The sequence below is a fragment of the Python bivittatus genome, unplaced genomic scaffold (genome assembly GCF_059951505.1).
Source record: "Python bivittatus isolate LINGU-HERP-01145 unplaced genomic scaffold, Pbiv_v1 ctg000850_np1212, whole genome shotgun sequence".
Classification (NCBI taxonomy): domain Eukaryota; kingdom Metazoa; phylum Chordata; class Lepidosauria; order Squamata; family Pythonidae; genus Python; species Python bivittatus.
Window position 1 is genome coordinate 24325678 of NW_028277112.1, and position 21588 is coordinate 24347265.

General features: G+C 34.9%; 1 protein-coding gene across 3 annotated transcripts in view; it reads left to right on the forward strand.

The window, feature by feature from the left end:
• The window catches only part of DMXL1 (Dmx like 1), a 122792-nt gene extending 109397 nt beyond the window's left edge, over window positions 1–13395 (forward strand). For all 3 annotated transcript variants that reach the window (XM_088130240.1, XM_088130238.1, XM_088130239.1), the window contains 3 exons: window positions 2362–2414; window positions 6196–6413; window positions 6747–13395. In XM_088130240.1, the coding sequence (XP_087986366.1) occupies window positions 2362–2414; window positions 6196–6413; window positions 6747–6971 (496 nt within the window). In that variant the 3' untranslated portion in view covers window positions 6972–13395. The remainder of the gene's footprint in view (window positions 1–2361; window positions 2415–6195; window positions 6414–6746) is intronic.
• Window positions 13396–21588: the final 8193 nt, after the last annotated feature.

Below are 21588 nucleotides of genomic sequence, written 5' to 3' on the forward strand. Positions count from 1 at the left end.
ATACCAGATCGGTCGTTGCCCAGGTCAACAAGGATCATGCTAGGTGTTCTAGTTCCTGGACATCTGATGACAAGTGGGCTACAGGACTCAGGATTGTTGGCTGAGCAACCAGGGCCAACAGCTGCAGGACTACTGGAAGAAAAGTTGTTTACCCATCACAAATATACAAAGACTGAAAACAAAGAAATAATGATCTGCTATTTATTACATATCAAGTGCAACAAGAAGAGGATGACTGAAAAGAATGCACCAGTTCTGGAAAAAACAGCATCCAGAATCAGAAAGAACTGAACAGAAGCTAGCAGATCAATGTCGATGTATAATACAAAAAGTATTCACAGAGGTAGAATTGGAATAACTGCAAAGGTCTACCCAGGGCAAAGAAATTGAAGCCTTGCCAGAAGTAGCTCACACTGTAGAGGCAAACCAGGGGGACTGGCAGTAGAGGAAGCCAGCATAGCTATTAAATCATTTTCATTCCCAAACCAGGCACCTTCTCCTCTGCCTTCTCCTCAGAAAAAACAAAGCCCTCTAACTAAAAAACAAAGGAATTGAAACGAAGAATAACTGAGCATCCAGAACAGTACAAAAAGAACAGAATAAGGTTGTCTGCATTGAAGCTTGTTACAGAGAAACAGCTAGCACAATTATTAAAAGATGCCAATACTGTAATATCAAATATAAGCACCAGCTCACTGCAAGAAACAAACCAACTGATGTACGGCAGGACTGCAGTTATAACTGAGTACCTTGGATGCAAAATCAAAAAGAAGAAAAAAAGTGCACCAACAAAATGGAAAATCAGGTTGGAAAATAAGATCAGCATGCTAAGATCAGATGCAAGCAAGCTAGAACAGATGAAACAAAAGAAGCTGAAGAATAAGAAGACCAAAGAATACCTGATCAAGAAATATCACCTAGAAACAAGGAAGATCAAAGAAGCACTGAAAATAATAAAGCAGCAAATAACAGCCATAGCCAAGAATATCAGCAGATACGAACTTCGAATTGCACATTATAGTCAGAATCTCCAATTTCAGTTGCATCAGAAATGTTTCTACCAATCATCAATGGAGAGACTGCAATGAACCAGTCAACACCTGACAAAGAAGAAACAGTGCAGTTCTGGGCAAAGTTACGGGACAACCCAAAGAAATATATCAAGAAACCAGCTTGGAAAAAGGAGGTGGATAAGAATAAAAAATAAGGTGAAATGAAAGAACTTGTAATAATAGCAGAAACAGTGGAGAAAAGGGCAAGGAAGATTACCTGCAAGATGAACTGCATGGTTTTTGGTTGAAACATCTGACTGCTCTGCACCACTCATTGACAAGCAGTTTAACAACCTTCTGCAAAGAGGTGAAATTGAAGATTGGTTAATATCTGGCAAAACCTACCTGATAATGAAAGATCCTACAAAAGGGGCAGCACCAGGCAACTACAGGCCAATTACCTGCTTACCAACAACTTCCAATTTGCTAACTACTGTGGTAGCTGATGCAGTCCAACAGCAACTAGAAAACAAGCTCTTTCCATCTGAGCAGAAAGCAAACTGCCCAAACAGCAGAGGAACAAAAGATCAGCTCCTAATTGACAAGATGATTTTGAAAAACTCTAAGAGAGGAAGACCAACTTGAATATAGCTTGGATTGATTACAAGAAGGCATTCAACTCCCTGCCACATGACTGAATAATCAAGCACCTAGAAATAACAGAAGCCAATAGCAACTCCGGGTTGCTCAGTCCTGAGTCCTGTAGCCCACTTGTCACCAGATGTCCAGGAACTAGAACACCTAGCATAGTCCTTGTTGGCCCTGGCGACAACAGATCCAGTATAGGTTTCTGTAAATTACATCTCACCATATTGTTTATGGGAGAGACACTCTTTGTCTGGCTCCTCTGATGAGACCTGTCCAGTATGGTTGAACCTCTGGCTTAGCTCTCATCCTCCTCAAAGCACGCAAGGCCCACAGCCATGTCAAGGTAGTGCTTTTTGTTGTTGTTGCTGTTGTTATATGTGTTTAAAAGCTTTGATTTGAAGTATAATTTTACCTGCCCGTATCTGCATTGTACTATTTCCATTACTATGTTTTCTTTTTGTGGTTTTCTTCTCAGAGTTACTATAACCTCTATAAAGATATTTTAATAGAAACTGTTAGGTGTTGCTTACATTAAAAAAATCATACAGGTATTATTTTCAAATTTCCTTTTTTCCCATAAAAGCAAAATGTTGCATATGATTTCAAAGGAATTGTTGCTCTTATTTGATGCTTATTTAATTCTAATTACTGATTCAGTTTGTTCTTACTTCATCATTATATTATTACATACATTACTATTGTTGTGTTTATTTCTTTTTAGAAATATTTGTTTGTGGGATACTTTGGTTGCCCCTTCCAGTAGCTTGGTGCATGGTAAGCTTAACTGTATAAATTGGCATATATACTAACAGAAAACTATATTTTTTAAAATTTAAAATCTTAAATTACACTTCAGCTACCTACTGGAAAATAAGATTTTGGTTAGAATTAGTCTGTTTGCTAATATAACACTATGCACCTGTACACACAGTCAAGATACTTGATTATATAATGTATTGACACATAATGCTAAATAAGGGGTATATAAAAAGTTTCAAATTTGATACATTTTGAGCTCAAAACAATGGTTTTGAATTTGAAGCAGTTTGTCACATCTTTATATGATGTGTTCTAACACAATTACTTTAGAAGTTTTCAGTTTTAAAACAACTCTCTCAAAATAGATTTGAGAGATTTGATAGCATGCTAAGCCATGGGAATATGTCTTGGCCAAGAATAAACTATATAATTTACAGTTGTAAGAAAAAGTATGTGAACCTTTTGGAATTTCATGGTGTTCTGCATTAATTTGTCATAAAATGTGATCTGACCGTCATCTAAGTCAAGAGTATTGACAAATATAATGTGCCTAAAATAATAATGCAAAAACAATTCTGATCCTTCATGTCTTTATTGAACACACTCATTCAACATTCAAAATGCTAGTGGAAAAAGTAAGTGAACCCTTGGAATCAATAACTGGTTGACCCCCCCCCCCCTTGGCAGCAGTAACCTCAACCAGGCGCTTCCTGTAGCTGTGGATCAGACCTGCACATCGTTCAGGAGGGATTTTAGCCCATTCTTCCTGGCAGAACTGCTTTAGCTCTGTCATATTCTTTGGACATCTCATGTGTATGGCTCTCTTCAAGTCATTCCGTAGCATCTCTATTGGGTTGAGGTCTGGGCTCTGACTTGGCCACTCCAAAAGGTGGATTTTGTTTTTCTGAAGCCATCCTGTTGTGGATTTGCTCCGGTGTTTTGTGTCATTGTCCTGTTGCATCACCCAACTTCTACAGAGTTTCAGCTGACGTACAGACATTCTCACATTATCCTGAAGAATTTTTTGATACACTTGGGAATTCATCTTCCCCTCAATGACTGCAAGCTGGCCAAGCCCTGATGCAGCAAAGCAGGCCCAAATCATGAAGTTTCCTCCACCATACTTTACGGTTGGGATGATGTTTTCATGATGATATGCAGTGCCCTTTTTACGCCAGATGTAGTGCTGCGTGTTCTTTCAAAATAGTTCAATGTGTTTAGGCCTACCATAATATGTTAGACACTCAATGTCATAGCACTATGCTTCCTCACCAAATTATAATTTTTAAAAAACTGGATTAATTTTGAATACAAATGCAGATGCTGAATACATTTGGCCTACTGTTGCTGTTGTGTGAAATTATTGTACATATGATTATTGTGCAATACAAGTTATCTTGTATGGAGAAGATAATTTTTTCCACTATATACAGTGGTGCTTAAAAGTTTGTGAAACCTTTTGAATTTCAATATTTCTGCATGAAATGATCTAAAACACAATCTGTTCTCCACACAAGTCCTAAAACTAGATAAAGACAACCCAATTAAACAAATGAATCAAAAACATTATACTTGTTAATTTGTTTGTTGAGGAAAATGATCCAAAGCTACATATTTGTGCTGGTAAAAGTAAGTAAACCTCAAGGATTATCAATTCATTTGAAGGGAAAATTAGTGCCAGGTGTTTCAATCTATGGGATGACAATCAGGGGTGAGTGTGGGAGGTCCTGCCTTATTTAAAGAATAGAATTCTGGATATTCACTATTGATGTCTGATCTTCACAACACAGGTGGTGAAAGTGTGTTATGCTTGAACAAATGAGAAGTCCGTAATGGTATGTGGGAATGATCTTGGGAGACAGGAGGAAGAGCTGCAGCCTAGATAACGGTCTGATAAACGAAATCTGAGACCTAAAGAGGATGGATAGTGAAAGAAGGGACCCTCCCTAGTTTTCAGAAGAGTAAAAGTGAGGGATGGGAGGGGTACTTTAGACTTTCAAGATTCTGTTAATGTAAACTTACAATAAAGAAAGAGCTAATACTCCTGGTTGTGCTTCTTGCCTGGACTATCTGGCAAGGCTAACAATTTCTGAAGATCTCCAAAAAACAGTTGCTGATGCTCACCAGGCTGGAAATGGTTAAAAAAACTATTTCCAAAGAGTTGGGACTCCCTAGTCTACTGTCAGGCAGATTATGTACAAATGGAGGCAAGTCAACACCATTGTTACCCTCCCCAGGAGTGGTCAACCAACCAAAATCACACCAAGAGCAGGGCATATAATACTCCAGGAGGTCTCAAAAAACCTCCAAAAAAACAGGGTAATGTCTAAGGAACTAAAGGCCTCTGTTGCATTGGTGAATGTCAGTGTTCATGAGACCACCATCAGGAGAAGACTAAACAATAATGGTATGCATGGCAGGGTTGCAAGGAGAAAGCCACTCCTCTCCAAAAAGGACATTGCTGCTTGTCTACAGTTTGCAAAAGACAACATGGATAAGCCAGAAGGCTATTGGAAGAATGTTCTGTGGACAGATGAGACCAAAATAGAACTTTTTGGCTTGAATGAAAAGTGCCATATTTGGCAAAAGGCAACCACTGCATTCCAGCAAAAGAAACATGGTGGCAGTATCATGGGTTTGGGCTTGCTTTGCTGCCTCTGGACCAGGACGGCTTGCCAATGAACTATGAATTCTGAATTGTACCAGCAAATTCTACAGGCAAATGTCAGGGTATCTGTCTGTGTAATGAAGCTCAGGAGAAAGTGGGTCATGCAGCAAGACAACAACCCAAAACACACAAGTCGCACAAGCAAAGAATAGTTAAAGCAGAAGAAAGTTAACGTTTTGGAATGGCCAAGTCAAAGTCCTGACCTTAATCCTATAGAAATGTTGTGGAAGATCTGAAGTGGGCAGTTCATGCAAGGAAGCCCACCAACATCCCCGAGTTGAAGCTGTTCTGTAAGGAGGAATAGGCTAAAATTCCTCCAAGCCAATGCACAGGACTGACCAACAGTTATCGGAAATATTTAATGCTGCAGTTATTGTTGCCTAAGGGGGGGGGACACCAGTTACTGAAACCAAAGGTTCGCATACTTTTAATAAATGAACAAGTATAATGTTTCTGACTCATTTGTTTAATTGGGTTCTCTTTATCTAGTTTTTAGACTTGTGTGAAGAACAGATCAAGTTTTATGTCATATTTATGCATAAATACTAAAATTCAAAAGGTTTCACAAACTTTTAAGCACCACTATATATAGTGGAAAAAATTACCTTCTCCATACAAGATAACTTGTATTGCAAAATAATCATACATACAATAATTTCACACAACAGCAACAGTAGGCCAAATGTATTCAGCATCTGCATTTGTATGCAAAATTTATGCATCACTCTCACTGATTTTCATCAGTGCTCTTCATGTGGAGTTTTCCTTTGGTCATTTACAAAGGTACAACAACACTAAAGTGTCAGTTGTAGTTTTGCTAACTATTAAGTAAATTGTTTGGAAACTCTAATTACTCTAGCTAATATAGTTAGCTATGTGTGGAATGAGATGGTTTCAAAAGTGAGATTCCATAAATAGTCAAGGTAAAAAGAAATTTTTGCATACTTCCAACAAATCTTTTCCATTTACCTAATTCAAAAACTAGTGGATTCATCCAATAATTCAGTACTGGTGCTTTATTTATTTATTTGTTTATTTAAGAGTAGCATATAATAAAATGATTGAAATTCAATAGTAATAGAATATTATTCACATTTTAATTTATTTTATAATTTGTTTGGATTTCAGCCTTTACCTGTCATGATACTGGAGCAACTGTCTTAGCATATGCCCCCAAACACCAACTATTAATATCTGGTGGAAGAAGAGGCTATACTTGCTTAATAGATCTTCGCCAAAAGCAACAGCGACAGTTTTTCCAAAGTCATGATTCTCCAATTAAAGCAATTGCTGTAGATCCTACAGAAGAATATTTTGTTACAGGATCTGCAGAAGGAAATATCAAGGTCATACATTACTACATATCTAAATTAATGAGATGTAATTTTGTAGTTTCTTATATATTCATTATAACATCCCTGAAAAATATATTAAATTAATCCATAAAATTGTGTTCTGAATTATTTTATCCTTAGTCTTAACTTTTTAAAAATACTATTTATTTAAATATTTATGTTTAATTTCCATTCTTAATTGAATTCATAAAAAGAGCCATAACTAAAGGATCTGAGTGTTGACATAATTGTAGTAGTAGAACAAATATATAGCGTATTTATCAAACTTCAGGGAAAACAATTCAAAACCATAATCCATTGATTCTCTTTCTGTTTGTGTTTTAGGTATGGAGTCTATCTAATTTCAGTCTTCTTCATACTTTCATCAATGAACATTCCCGACAGTCTATTTTCAGAAATCTTGGGACAGGTGTCATGCAGATTGAGACAGGACCAGCAAATCACATATTCTCCTGTGGAGCTGATGGGACAGTGAAGATGAGAATTTTGCCTGATCGATTTAATTCATTTGGTGAAGTGTTGAAAACTGATGTGAAATATATGATCTAAAGTGCTGTTAGCACTTGTAAAATATTATAGAATATTAGCAAGCATAATTGTACAGGTAGCCCTATAGTAACATTTCCTGATGTTTATCTTTATTTCTTGGAGCTTTAGTCCTTAATGCACTAATGCCTTAAAGGTTAGTAAGTTCCTTCTCATTCTGCATAAGAATAGTTTTTGAAGATCCAGTAAATATTTATTATGTATTTTGTTGAGTACTCTCCGTTCTTAATTGATCATAATGCCTCATTCCATGTTGATGAGCATGATCTTTTTCACTTAACTTCTAAAGACCATTCCATAAACAAGCCTTATAATGTCATCTCTCTTAGCCTGACAGAACGCTCAGTTGCCAAATTCCTTATTCTAACTATGGATATGGGTTGTACTTGTGTAAAATAAACATAATTACATAAGCAGATACCCATGCTATACTGAGATTTCCTATAGGAAGAAATGCTAATAGATGAGCCACCGCTGATAATGGTTTCCTGAAATCTAATTTGTTCACTTTTACAACTTGAACTCTGTCTTTAGAGTGAAGAATTAAAAGATAAACACTTGTCTTGGAACTTTTCATGCTTGAATGGCTGCTATCAGGATGGCAGTCTTTTCTTTAAACCAAGAGATATACAGAATATATATATATATATATATATATATATATATTTTTAACTGAGTCCTTATTTAAAATATGCAAATATAGTGTGAATATCTAGCTTATAGATTGTTTTAAGAATTATATTTAAAAATAATACATAAAGTTTAATATTCATGAAACAGAATTTAGGTATGTGTTGCATAGGATAATTGAATAATCTGTTTTTGTTTTTTTATAAAATTCTCTGTGTTTAAATCATTAGTAAAATACAGGAAATGGACATATCATGTTATTTACTCTTCCCAGTGAATTTTGTTTTCATTTAACCCAAAGATGCTTATTCTTTCCCCTGGCACTTAAATCATAGCATTTAGCTTTCATTTCTGAAGTAAACAAATTTACAAAAGGTTGCAAAAGAAAACCGTTCTAGTGTATGATAAATAGTATAGATTTATATTTTTTTAAAAAATCAAGAGTTTGAAATTTCTTTTTGTCAAAATGTAATAACTGTGTACACTTAATTGTTTTGACCAAAATATAAAAATGCACAAAGCTTTCAGAATTTTCTATGTGCTAAAACAGGCCATGTAGTGTAATTATTTTGAGCTACTCTTATTTTAGACATGTAAAAGGCTTGGAAAATAATTAAAGTAGATTAGAGATGGATTACTTAAATGCAAATTATAAACAGTTTGCTAAAATATTTTTGTGGAAAAGCAGTATCAATACAATTTCATGTGAAACAGATTTGTCTGGGAATAGATGCTGTAAATAAAACAAAAATGAAGGGCTTGTATAATTAATTTTGTACTATTCTCAGGACACTACTTTTAAAAGTAATATTTCTTACTTTTATATAGCATTTTAAATGTTAAATTTTAAATTTTAGCATATTTCTATGCAAGCATTAAATGAGGAAATAAGTGTTAACATAACCAGAAATACATTTGTGCAATAACCTACATTATTCTTATAAAGAAGAAATACACAGCAGCATTTTAAAGAGCTAATGCAGCTGTTTGATATAGTGAATTAAATGTTTAAGTCAGTTTGCAAGTAATACAGAGGGAAAATTATAAATTGCAGTATTAAATCACAATAGTGACTCTGTGAAAATAGCTTTACAGGTAGTTCTTGCTTAACGACCACAATAGGGACTGGAAAATTTGTTGTTAAGCGGGGCAGTTGTTAAGCAAGTTGTGCCCGATTTTACTACCTTTTTGCAGTGGCCGTTAAGCAAATCATGCGGTTGTTAACCGTATCAAGCAGTTCCCCAATTATTTTGCTTGCCGGAAGCCAGCTGGGAAGGTCTCAAATGGCAATCACATGACCCCAGGACACTGCAACTGTCATAAGTGCGAGCTGGTTGCCAAGCACCCGGATCGCAATCACGTGACCACGAGGGTGCTGCAACAGTTGTAAGTGTGAGGACTAGTTATAAGTCCCTTTGTTCAGCACCATTGTAACTTTGAACGGTCACTAGACAAACAGCTGTTAAGCGAGGACTACCTGTATATAGTTTAGATCTGTTCCACATATATTCAGTTACTTATCTGAAAGGTATATGTTTAATAGCCCAATCCTGTAATTGCTTAGGATGTATGTATACACTTGGGGTCCTGAGATATCAACAACAGTAAGATTCTGTTAAGTTTGTAGGAAAATTACACTGACATAAGAGATAGCTTGTGCCAGTATTTAAGAGGAGGTGTGATATTTTAGTACTATAATCATTTATTTCATTTAAGAATATTAAAGCTAGAAAATTCTGTTGCCCTTCATATTTCATTCAAAAGATCAATGTGGAAGAATTCATATTAATGCTTATCATATAAAGCCTGATTCACTGAATTTTATATCTGAATTGCAAAATCACAAATTATACCAAAGTCTTACGAGTTTAGCTTACTTGCAGTTCAAACTTCTTTAAGCAGATTTAACATGGAATTTTTAGAAGCACTATCATCTTTAGTAAACCTTTTGACAAGTTGCACTGTTTAAGACTCCAGTATTGTATAAAGCTCTGCATTTTTACTAGAATTAGTGTTTTCATCAAGAATATGCTTAATCTAATATTTTGTAGATCTAAATTCTCATGTATTTAATACATACTTACATACATACATACATACATACATACATACACACTCAAACACGTGTAGACTTTTAAAATGCCATAGTTGTTCTACACTTTATTTGAAGGCTTAAAGATTTAAGTAATACTAAAATGCTATGTATCTCTCTTTCACCTGATTAGTATCTGGAGAATATTTTTCTCATTAATACGCTCCTCCCTTCTCTTTTATTAGTATTCCAAATGAAGTAGGTGGAATTTTCTGCTTTCAGTTTCATGACTGAAGGGGCATTAGAGGTTCAATTTATTTTTTCTATAATTAAAAGGAGAGCAAAATAATCAAATGCATAAGTATTCTACTATCAGTAACTTCTCAAGAGATAATAGATAAAAGTGGTGCAATTGTCAATATTATACTTGCCATTTTTATTTGATTCTGTACATTTCTGTGTGTACAAAACAAATTACAAAGCATATGCATAGGTTGCCCTTAGAACCCCCCCCCCAATAAAATTTATCTTAGGTAATTAGTTCTGTTCCATGTTGGTTTTTTAAATAATACATACTTTCACGAAAATAAACTTCTAACACTTACTATTTGTAATGTTCTTTGGAAAAGATGCTCCAGTAGGCTTTTTGACTGTAGTGGACGCATCTCATGATTTACACTGAAACCTAGGCATTTTGTTTTGCTTTCTCTTTTGTCAATAATGTGGGGTCTAGTGCATCCCAGTTATGTCTGGACTGCTTTTGGAATATATATACCAATAATATTTTTTCTGTTAGCTGTATTCATCCTGAAATCAAATCATATCTTTATTTTTAATTACTTTAATGGGATCCGTTGTTTCTTAAAATCAGCCTGATACTGTTTAAAATAAGTTATAGTGGTATTCCAATACCATGTCATGAATTTTCCATAAATTCTTCTCCTTAAACTATGGACATGCTACAGTTTATGATATAATTCATATTTGTACTAGCTATACAGTTAAAGAGACCAGAATTCAAATTAATTGGAAGATAATGGAAGTTTCTGCTTACCACATGGGCCAAGTGCCTCATTCATATATATATATATGGAGAAATTATTTTCAGTCTGGACCAGCCCCTAGCTTGCTTGGAAAACAGTAAAAGTAATTTCCCCTACTCACATCAACTTGCAGATAACTTGATATATGGAAATGAGAGATTAGTCAGTGTGCTGGATTGCTTATATCGTTCACTCTACAAAGTTTTTAAAAAGTAGCCGTCACATATTGCTGCATGTGATTGTAATGGCTCCTGCCATTTTTGTGTGCGCTCTCATAGAAATGTGCAGTTTCTGCATTGTTATGCTATCCCAGTACAAAACTATTATAAAATACTGTAAACACTGGTATAAAATGTTTGCTTATTATACTTGTGTCTGCACTCTCCCAGCTAACACCTGTTGGCTCAGAAGCCTTTGGGAAGGTATAGAATACATTTATATACTTTTAATTACCTAGCTGGAACTTGACGTAATATAGAAAGCCTAAAATAAGAGCCTCAGTTCTTTTCTAGCTTAAACATTTCTTAAGTCTTTACATTATGTAACTTAAATAAAGATACCGATATAGGTAGTCCTCGGTTAATGAACATTTGTTCAGTGACTGTTCAAACTTGGAAAGACACTCAAGAAGTTCCAGCTGTCCCAGCACCGCAGCAATCTGGGAGCTTGGCAACCGGCTCGCACATACAACGGTTGCAGCATTCTGTGGTCACATGATCACGATTTGCAACCTTCCCTGCCGGTTTTCTGCAAGCAAAGTCAATGGGGAAGCCAGTAAGGAAGGTTGCAAGTTGCTCAGGTAAGCCTCCCCCACCCACACTCCCCCAGCCCATCTGCATTTGCATCACGTCTCTCCCACCATCTCTGCACCCTCCCCAAACCTCACGCTTGCACCGCACCTCCCCAGCCACGCATGCCACTCACACTCCCTCCCCAAGCCTATGTTCACACTGCACCTCCCTGGCCACCCATGTACCCCCTCACTCCCTTTCTCACTCAGCAGCAGCCACTTGCCTGCCTGCTGGCCTGCTTGCAAGCACCTGGAACTTCCAACTTCCTGCTAGCTTTCCCACTAACTTTGATTGTTGAAAGCCAGAAGGAAGTTGCGAGGAGGTCCTCCCTTAACAACCCATGATCTTCACTTGATGGTAATGGGGACTGCAGGGATTGCCGTTGCTAAGCAATATGGTCACGTGGCATCACTTAGCACTGGAAAGAGGTTTCCTAGAATTTCATGCTTTAAGGCATCCACTTTCTGCTTTTTGCACCTGGCAGTTGATTTGATATTTCTCCAAAATTATGAGAACAAAATCATGAGAAGAAACTATTTGTTTAAAGTATCAGGTCTGCATTTAAAATAGGAAATTCACATACAAATCTTTCAATTACATTTATCCTGTGCATGCACATATACATACACACACAGCCGTTCCCTGTGTGTTACATAGTATTGTCATGTATCTCCTAAACTAGCTTGCTACATGGGCGGTGGTGAACATTTCTGTTTCCATTTCGGAATAAACTTCAACTGCCAGTCTGGTTTGCCACTGTATATAAAACAGCTGCCTCAGAAATATATCTTGGTACTAGCCATTTCCAATTGGGAACTCAAAGGAATCACAGAAAAAGATAATGTCAAACCACTTCTGTAACTTTTTTGAGAAAACTGCAAGGCTGTCGTGGGCAAAGCTTCTTTTTAAGGTTACTTTGCCTTTTTGCTGAGTTTTTCAGCATTAATGTTAAATCTAGTGGCAACTGAAAATACCTCTATCAACCCAACTGAAATTTAACAAACTATCTGCAAATTCATGATCTTCACTTGATGGTAATGGGGACTGCAGGGATTGCCGTTGCTAAGCAATGCGGTCACATGGCATCACTTCACAAGTTCAGAGAACTCTGAATTGGGCAACTTCAGGGAAGATGGTTAATGAAAAGGTGAAAGGCTGATTTTGAGCCCACATCTGTAACACGGTACATTAGATGAAATGATGAGTTTTCAGGCATGCAAGCTGGATCTTATCAAGTAGAGAATAGCTATAGGTTGGAATAGGGGGTCTTTTAAGGCTAGCTAGGAAGAAGCAAGTCAATATTTATAAAAGATTGCATCACTTGTAAAATTTTATTTAGTCTAATCTGTTTTCTCTATGGTTTTTTTCCTCATTGTTAACATGGCTACCATTGCTTTCTTGCATTAATGCTGGTGTTGGATCTCTTGTAACGTTATCTGCAATATTTGTATATGTAGTCCAACTATTCGTTTTACTCAAGGATCAGATGTCTCCAGTAGTCATTCAGTCAGTTGCTTCCAACTCTCGGTGACCCAATGGACATTATTTGTTAGGCTGGTTGCTTCTTTGAGTTCTTGTAAGCTCATGTTTGTGCCACCAGTAATAACTTTGATTGGCTTCTTTTTCAATTCCTAACCTAGGTAGTCTATTTGATAATTAAAACTTGCCACCTTGAAGTATATCATTAAAGAAAATTGGCTCAGGTTCACCAAGTTATGTTTTCACCTTGTCATGAGTTTTTAAACATTTCAAAGTAGAAGCATAGGCATTAAGCAACTACATCATCAATTAAATCTGTACCAAATCAGATAATGCTTTTTGCACTGAAAGCATTGGACAGCCATTTACTGCTGCATTAGGTATATTTATTTGCATTTATTTATATTTATAAATATTCATATATTTATTTATATGCACATATGATTCACAGATTATTTAAACTATATTCTTGCATTTCATACTAAAGCAACATAAACTTTTTAAAAATACAGCAAATAAAACACAAGAAGTTTAGCACTTGATAATCTTTAAACTTACATTATTCAAAAGGAATTGACTAAAGACATAACCAAAGGAAGGTGTCTAATTGGAGAAGAGTTTATAGTCTCCATACGTACTTAAATCTTTATTTAAAAAGAGAACTTGGTGCACACCATGTTTTGAACTTACCAGTTTTCTGTTATCTAACTTAGTTGGGGTTTATAGAGACCACTCTCAGGCCTAGCCCAAGGAACTCCAAGAGACAATGCTAATTCAGTTTAGCTATGTTTATTAGCTACAACCTCTAGCAAGACTCTTCCCAGACTAAAACCCCAGTTCCCAAAGTCCTCCAGCCACAACAGTGTGAATTCCTCAGGGAGGTGCCAGTCTTATCCTCTTGATCCTCCCACGCGGTTCTGGCGAGCTAAGAAAATGTTTGTCTCCCTGAGTTTGGCCTTCATAATTCCATTCCATCACAGCCACAGTTCATTTGGAAGACACCTGCTTGTAAACTCCAACTTCTGTAGAAAATCTGTATTAAAAAAGAAAGAATCCCTGCTTCACAGTTATAATCTAAAAAGGAACATAAAGTGATTGGAAGAGGAAAACAAGCATATTCTAAAAACAATTTTTATTGTCAAATGAAAAACATATTTTTGAAACTTATTTTCCATTCCAATATTAATTCCCCTCAGTGTCTTCAATGATTTGCTGGAAAATATCAATAGCTCAAACTCTGAACTCTTCTGAATTCTTTCAGTTGAATTATATTTGCACAAGAGTTGTTTTAAAAATATGATTCACTAAGTATTTAGAATGATTGTGCTTGCTTCATTTCCTGCTTTGTCTGACAGCATTTAGATTTTATCAACATATTTTTAGTATTTTTCTCCTATCAGCGGAACTGGGGAAAGAGAGTTTTCCATCCTCTACCATCCTAGGGGTTTGGTGGACCTTGCATGTAGATTTTAAATGGAAAGAGAATGGAGATGAAAATCTTATTAAGCAGACTTCTGCTACTCAACACTGAATTGCACCCTGATTTTTATTAATCCAATTTTCTCCCAGGATAGTAAGTTTTCCAAAATATATTTCTTAAATTCCTCATTAATATATAGTGAATAAGATGAAGCTCTTGGGCTTAATTTACACTGCAGTCTTTGCAAAACTAAAAACTAATGACAAGTATAAGCTTGTTAAAACAATAACTGGATCTCCTTTACTATTGAACCAAACAATATTTTTCAAATGTTTGGAGCAGTCACACCATTATTAAGCTATCCCTTTTAAACTATGACCTTAAATGAGTCAATGGTGCTGTCAACCCAGTTTCAAAGGAAATGGTAAACTGCCATGTGCAGCCAATTGGTGTTTTAAGTGTGTTCTTTTTTTTCCTGCCTACAAGAAGACCCGATTGCACTTGCTGCTTATGATCGGATTGCCTCTGGACGTAGACTTTGTATGGACAAGTATAATGAAATATGGGACTCATTTATACAAAATACAGTAGATTTAAAAAAAAAAATAGTCATATAAATCTATTAGAAATGTATGTACTTGAATATTTGTATTAGATAAGCATATATAGAATTGTAATTGTTGTTATAGTGATATATTAACACTTTTTTCTCTGTTGTACTTTTTTCACTTTTTTGTTAAAGCACTTTTTCTTTTTGTAAAAAAAAATAAAATTAATGAAATTTAAAAAAACAGTTAATGGAGAACACAGAAGTAAGATTGCAAGTCACAGTCACATGATGTTTTGCTTAACTGTGATGACTCGATTGAATGGGAAGTGACGTAAGTCCATCGCAGTCACATTTATATATATAAAAATATAAATATAAATCTATATATAGAAATTTTTAGATAGATAAGATGAACATGAAAATATATAAAGAAAAGTTAGAGAAAAAGATAAAAAGTAAAAGCAATACAGTTAAAGAAAAAAAAAGTAAATGATAATTAAAGTGACTTCCAATCTTCTTTGCAGCAGTTACAAATAAAGTTATTATCCCTCCATCATTCTAATTACATTACAGAGATCCCTTCTGTCCCATATGCAACTCCTTTTTCAATCAGCAAATCCACAAATCACCATTTCAATTTTTTTCCATTTTCAGCAAAAAGTCCATAAAAGGTTTCCAGTCTTTTTTAGAATTACTTATTGTTTTATCCCTGACCGGACAGGACAGTTTTGCCATTTCTGCTAATCCTGTCATCTTTACAATCCATTTCTCCATTGTGGGTACTTCAGTATTTCTCCATCATTGTGCATATGATAATCTTACTACAATTATCATATACAAATTAATCTTCCATAAGTCTTTTCTAAGTGATTATCCATAAGTCCCAATAAGAAAAGTTCTGTTTACATCTCAATATTTATCTCTGAAATTCTTTGTATCAACATATGTATTTGTATCCAATTTTTGTTTCTTCTTTTTCAAAAGTCCACCATGCATGGTAAGATGTCCCTTCATGATTTTCACATTTCCAAAATTGACTAGAAGTACCTTTATAAATCTTAGATAATTTCTCTGGGGTCATATACCAACGGTACATCATTTTATTAAAAAGAAAAAAACTCTTAAAATACAATGTCAATTTCAATCATTTTACCCACATTTTGTTCCATTGGTCCATCTGTATGTTACAACCAAATTTTTTAGCCCATTTTATCATGCAATCTTTAATTTGTTCTTCTCCCATTTCAAATCTCAACAAAAGTTTATACATTTTTGTAACAACATGTTCATTTATACATAGCTCAGTTTCAAATTCCATCTTATGTTCAGTTCCAGTTACCTTTTTATCTATATTAAATCAATAAATTGTGCATATGAAAACCATTGAAAACAATCCTTCTACAGTCAATTCATCTTAAGTTCTCCATCTTCCTGTATTAACAAATCTTGATATGTTAACCATTTCTCTTTGCCCACAGTTCCCCCCGCCCTTATAAAATGCTTCTTGTGCTGAGACCAATAAAGATATTTTCAGACACAGACTTGGCTTGTATTTATTCCACATTCTTAATATGGCACTTCTCACATTATGATTTTTAAAATCTATATTAACTTTAACTTTATTGTACCATAAAAAGCCATGCCAACAAAACCTCAGATCAAGTTCTTCTAACATTCTCTTGTTTCTCAGCAACACCCACTCTTTCATCCAAACTAAACAGCAAGTTGCAGAATACAATCTGAAATCCAGCAATCTTAGTCCTCTTTCCTTTGCATCTTGAGGAATTTTATATTTAACCCTTCGTTTCTTCTCCTGACATATAAATCTAGATATATCTTTTTCTCATTGCTTAAAAGGTACATCATTTTTTGTCTCATATTTTTTGTTAAGCTCTTCATTTTCTCCAATTTAAATTTTAAATCCAGCTAACATACCAAATTCCTTCAACTTTTCCATTAGTATATCTATTCCTTCCATAAGATTTTCCAAAATTAAAACCAAATTGTCTGCAAATGCCCTTAATTTATATATTTCTTGTTTAGCCATCCCAGCTATTCTCCCGTCTTGTCTTATGTCTCTATTCAAAACTTCAAGAGTCAAAACGAACAGCAGTGGCGAAAGTGGCCATCCTTAATATATCCCATTTTGTATTCCACAGGGTTTTGTCAATTCCCAATTATTATTTGTGCTGTTTGTAATATATATATATATATCGATTTCTCTCCTTTAATGAAGTTTTCTCCAAATTGCTTATTTTCCTTTTTTTATAAAACTTTTATTATAATATATAGAAAGTACAATTAAAATGCAAAACAGAGTATAGCAAGAAGACAATAGAACTAAAAGAAAAAAGACAAAAACTAAAATAGCGAGGATAGAAAGAAGAAACAAAGTGACTTCTGACTATCTCCAGTACAGATATACAAAATAAAAGAAAGTTAATCTCTTACCACTATTTAATCCAAATTCACATTATTTCTGTCAACACAAACCATCTAATCATTAAAACCCACAATCAAAGCCTCATTTTTTTTCCCACACAAGCACGTAGTCTAAGAAGGGTTGCCATGAGGAGACAAATTTAGAAACAGTACTATCTCTTATTAACGCTGTTAATTTCCCATTTCAGCCAAGTCCGTTAGTTTAATGATCCATTCTTCCACTGTAGGTATTTGTGGATCCTTCCATCTTTGTGCATATAACAGTCTTGCAGCTGTGATCATATACAAAAGCAAAATTCCATGTTGTTTCTCCAATCCTTTCTCCATCAAACCCAAAAAAAAGTTCTGTTGTTGTTGTTTTTTTTGAATGCTCACTTTAAGAATCTTTTGAATAGCAATACATACCTGATCCCAAAATCTTTTAGCCTTTTCACAGGTCCATCAAAGATGATAAAAGGTTCCTTCACCCTGCAAACATTTCCAACAAACATTTGTTACACCAGCATACATTTTTCATAGCTTATCAGGAGTTAAGTACCAACAATACATCATTTTATAAAAAAAAATCTTTTGAATTATAATTCAACGTAAATGTCAAACCTTTGCTCCACATATTCTCCCATTGTTCCAACATAATATCGTATCCGAAGTTTTTAGCCCATTTGATCATACATTCCTTGACTTGTTCATCTTCTAGATTCATCTGTAACAACATCTTATACATTTTAGCAATAACATGTTCATCATTTGTACAAAGTTGAATCTCAAAATAAGATGTTTCATTAGTAAATCTGTAATTCTTTTTGTCCAGCTTGAAACGTTCAAACAATTGCATATGAGTAAACCAATGTCATATAAAACCTAACTCTAACTGTTCTCTTGTTTTGAAACTTGGTTCACCCTCCTCAAAATTTAACAAGTCTTTATATTTTAACCATTTCATTTCTCCCACATTTTCTCTTCTAGTAAATACTTCCTGAGGTGACAACCACAAAGGTACATCAGGAGACAATCTTACCTTATATTTATTCCAGATCCACAATAAGGCATTCCTAATATAGTAGTTTTTAAAATCCTTATTAACTTTAACTTTATCATACCACAAATAAGCATGCCACCCAAATCTTAATTCATGACCTTCAAGTTGTAATAATTTTTTATTCTCCAGGGTTATCCAATCCTTCATCCAAAGCAAACAACAAGCATCCAAACACAATTTTAAATTAGGCAGACCCAAACTTCCTTGTTCCTTGGCATCTTGTAACAATTTATATTTAATTCTCGGTTTTTAACCTTGCCAAATGAACTTAGAGATATCTGCCACTGTTTAAACGGTAAATTTGTAGTCAAAATCAGCATAGTCTGGAAAAGAAACAACATCCTAGGCAAAACGTTCATTTTAATCATAGAGATTCTCCCCATGAGAGACACTTGTAATTTTTCCCATCTTACCAAAAGTTTTTTCACTTCATTCCAAATTTTACCATAGTTATTCTGGAACAACACACTATTTTTAGTTGACAAAATCACCCTCAGATATCTCGCCTTTTTTTTGGTCCTGAAGCCCATCTTATTCATCAGCAGATCTTGATTAGACGGGGTCATATTTTTAATTAACATTTTTGTTTTTTGTTTATTTACTTTAAAACCCACCAATGAACCAAATTCCTTCAGTTTCTTCATCAGATGCTCAGCAGATTCCAGAGGATCCTGTAGTATCAAAACTAAGTCGTCAGCAAAAGCCCTCAGTTTAAAAACCTCATTTGATCTTTAAGCCCTTTATTTGTTCGTCCCTTCTAATATCTCTATTAAAAACTTCGAGAACCAAGATAAAGAACAAATGTGATAAAAGGCAACCTTGTCTTGTTCCTTTTTGTATATGACATGGTTCAGTTAATTCTTCACAATAATACTAGCCTTCTGAAGCGTGTAAATTGACTTTATTCCTTGTATAAAATGTCCTCCAAAGTCCATGCTTTCCAGAACTTCAAAGATAAATATCCAATTCAAATTGTCAAAAGCTTTCTCTGCATCCAAAAAAATAAGAGCCGTCTGACATTTATTATGATATTGTAGATATTCTATAATACCCAGCACAACTCTGACATTATCTTTTAATTGTCTTTTAGGCAGAAATCCAAATTGGTCATGATGAATAAATTCCTATAAGATTTTTTAAAGCTTTTTGCCAACACTGAAGCAAATATTTTATAATCATTATTCAACAATGAAATTGGTCTATAATTCTTAATTAGGAGAGGATCCTGTCCTCCTTTAGGTAAAAGCGCAATGTTGGCTACCTTCCATGAATCTGGCATTGCCACACCTAGCAAACAAATTTTATACTTTCCAAGATTTTAAATAGGAAAGTCCAATTCAAATTATCAAAAGCTTTCTCTGCATTTAAAAAGATCAACACAGGTTGTTTTTCATTATGATGTTCCAAATATTCTAAAATATTAAGAATATTTCTAACACTATCTCTTAATTGTCTTTTAGGCAAGAAGCCACATTGGTCTTCATGTATTAACTCTTGCAGGACACTTTCCACCCTTTCAGCTAAAATCAGTAAATATAATTACTATGATTTTACTAATTACATCATTATTCAATAATTATATTGGTCGATAATTTTTTGCTGAAGTCAGGTCCTGATCTTCTTTGTGAATTAATGCTATATTTGCACTTCCCCTTTCCAAACTGGAATTCATCATTTTCTGAAGATGTTGCAACAGTTTATCTTCAAATATTTATAATAGGAGGGTGGCAATCCATCTGGACCAGGAGTTTCCCTATTTTGGTCTTCTTTATAGCTGCATAGACATTCCATTATTCCATTCATCATCTGCTTTTGTTTATCTGTTATCTTTGGTAAATTTTGTTTCTTTAAATATTCTTGTACTTTTAATGGGGAAATCTCTTCTCCTTTATAAAGTTTTGTATAATACTGGTGAAATATTCTTTGCATATCTGTTACCATAGCATTCCCATTTTGTAATTTTAATACCTTCTTTTCACTTTATTTTCTCAGTTCATATGCTAGCCATTTACCCAGTTTATTTGCTGACTCAAAGTTATTTTGCTTAGCAAAATTCATTTTTGTTTCCATTTCTTTAATTGTTAATATAGAAAGCTGGCATTGTAAAACTTCAATTTGTTGTGAGATATTTTTTTTTCTTCCTGGAAACCTCTTTAGTTCTTCCTCTTTCATTTTTATCTCCTTTAAGATCTTCTGCATCTTCTCTTTAAATTTTCAATTTGCTATTTTGCTGTATGAATTGTCCCCTCGTAAAGGCTTTACTAGCATCCCATACTGTCCTTGTATTTAGTGCCTTTATTTAGATTAATCTCAAAAAATTCAATTTTTTACAGTCCTCATTCTTTTTGTAATGAAGTTTCATTTAGCTTCCATCTCTAAGTTGTAACTTTCATCTTGTACAGGTAGTCCTCACTTACCATTCGTTCAACGACCATTCAAAGTTTCAGTGGCGCTGAAAAAGGAGACTTACAATCGGTCCTTGAAGTTCCAGCTGTCTCAGCATCCCCACGGTCACGTGATTGCGATCTGGGCACTTGGCAACCAGCTCTCACTTATGATAGTTGCAGTGTCCCACAGCCATGTGATCACTTGCAACCTTCCCTGCCAGCTTTCCACAAGCAGTCAATGGGGAAGCCATAGGGAAGGTTGCAAGTCACTCTGCTTGCACCCTCCCCTACCCAGCAGCAGCCAGCCTCACCACGCACATGCCACACCTCACGGACCACTCACGCACCCTCCCCCGCCTAGCAGCAGCCCCTCCCAGCCCCCCTGTGCCTTATCTGTTTGCCAGCCAGCTGGCAGCCACCTGGGACGTGCTTAATAACCACGATCCTTGCTTAACAGGAATGTGGAGTGCCAAGATTGCCATCACTAAGTGATGTGGTCACATGACATTGTGCTTTACAACCACATCACTTAGCAATGGAAATTCTGGTCCCAATTGCCATTGTTAACCAAGATCTACCTGTATGTTAGAGTCATTCATGATTTTCCACTTACCAACCTTGTGCTTAGTGATGGAGTTGCCGGTCCCAATTGTGATCACTAAGCGAGGACTATCTGTATTTTTATTATTACTACTTCCTTTTTTCTTTTTCCTATGTTTTAGATATTTTAATTTTTGCTAAATCTGCTTTGCTTATCTCTTACTTCCTTTTATCAACATATAAATATACACACACACACACAAAGAC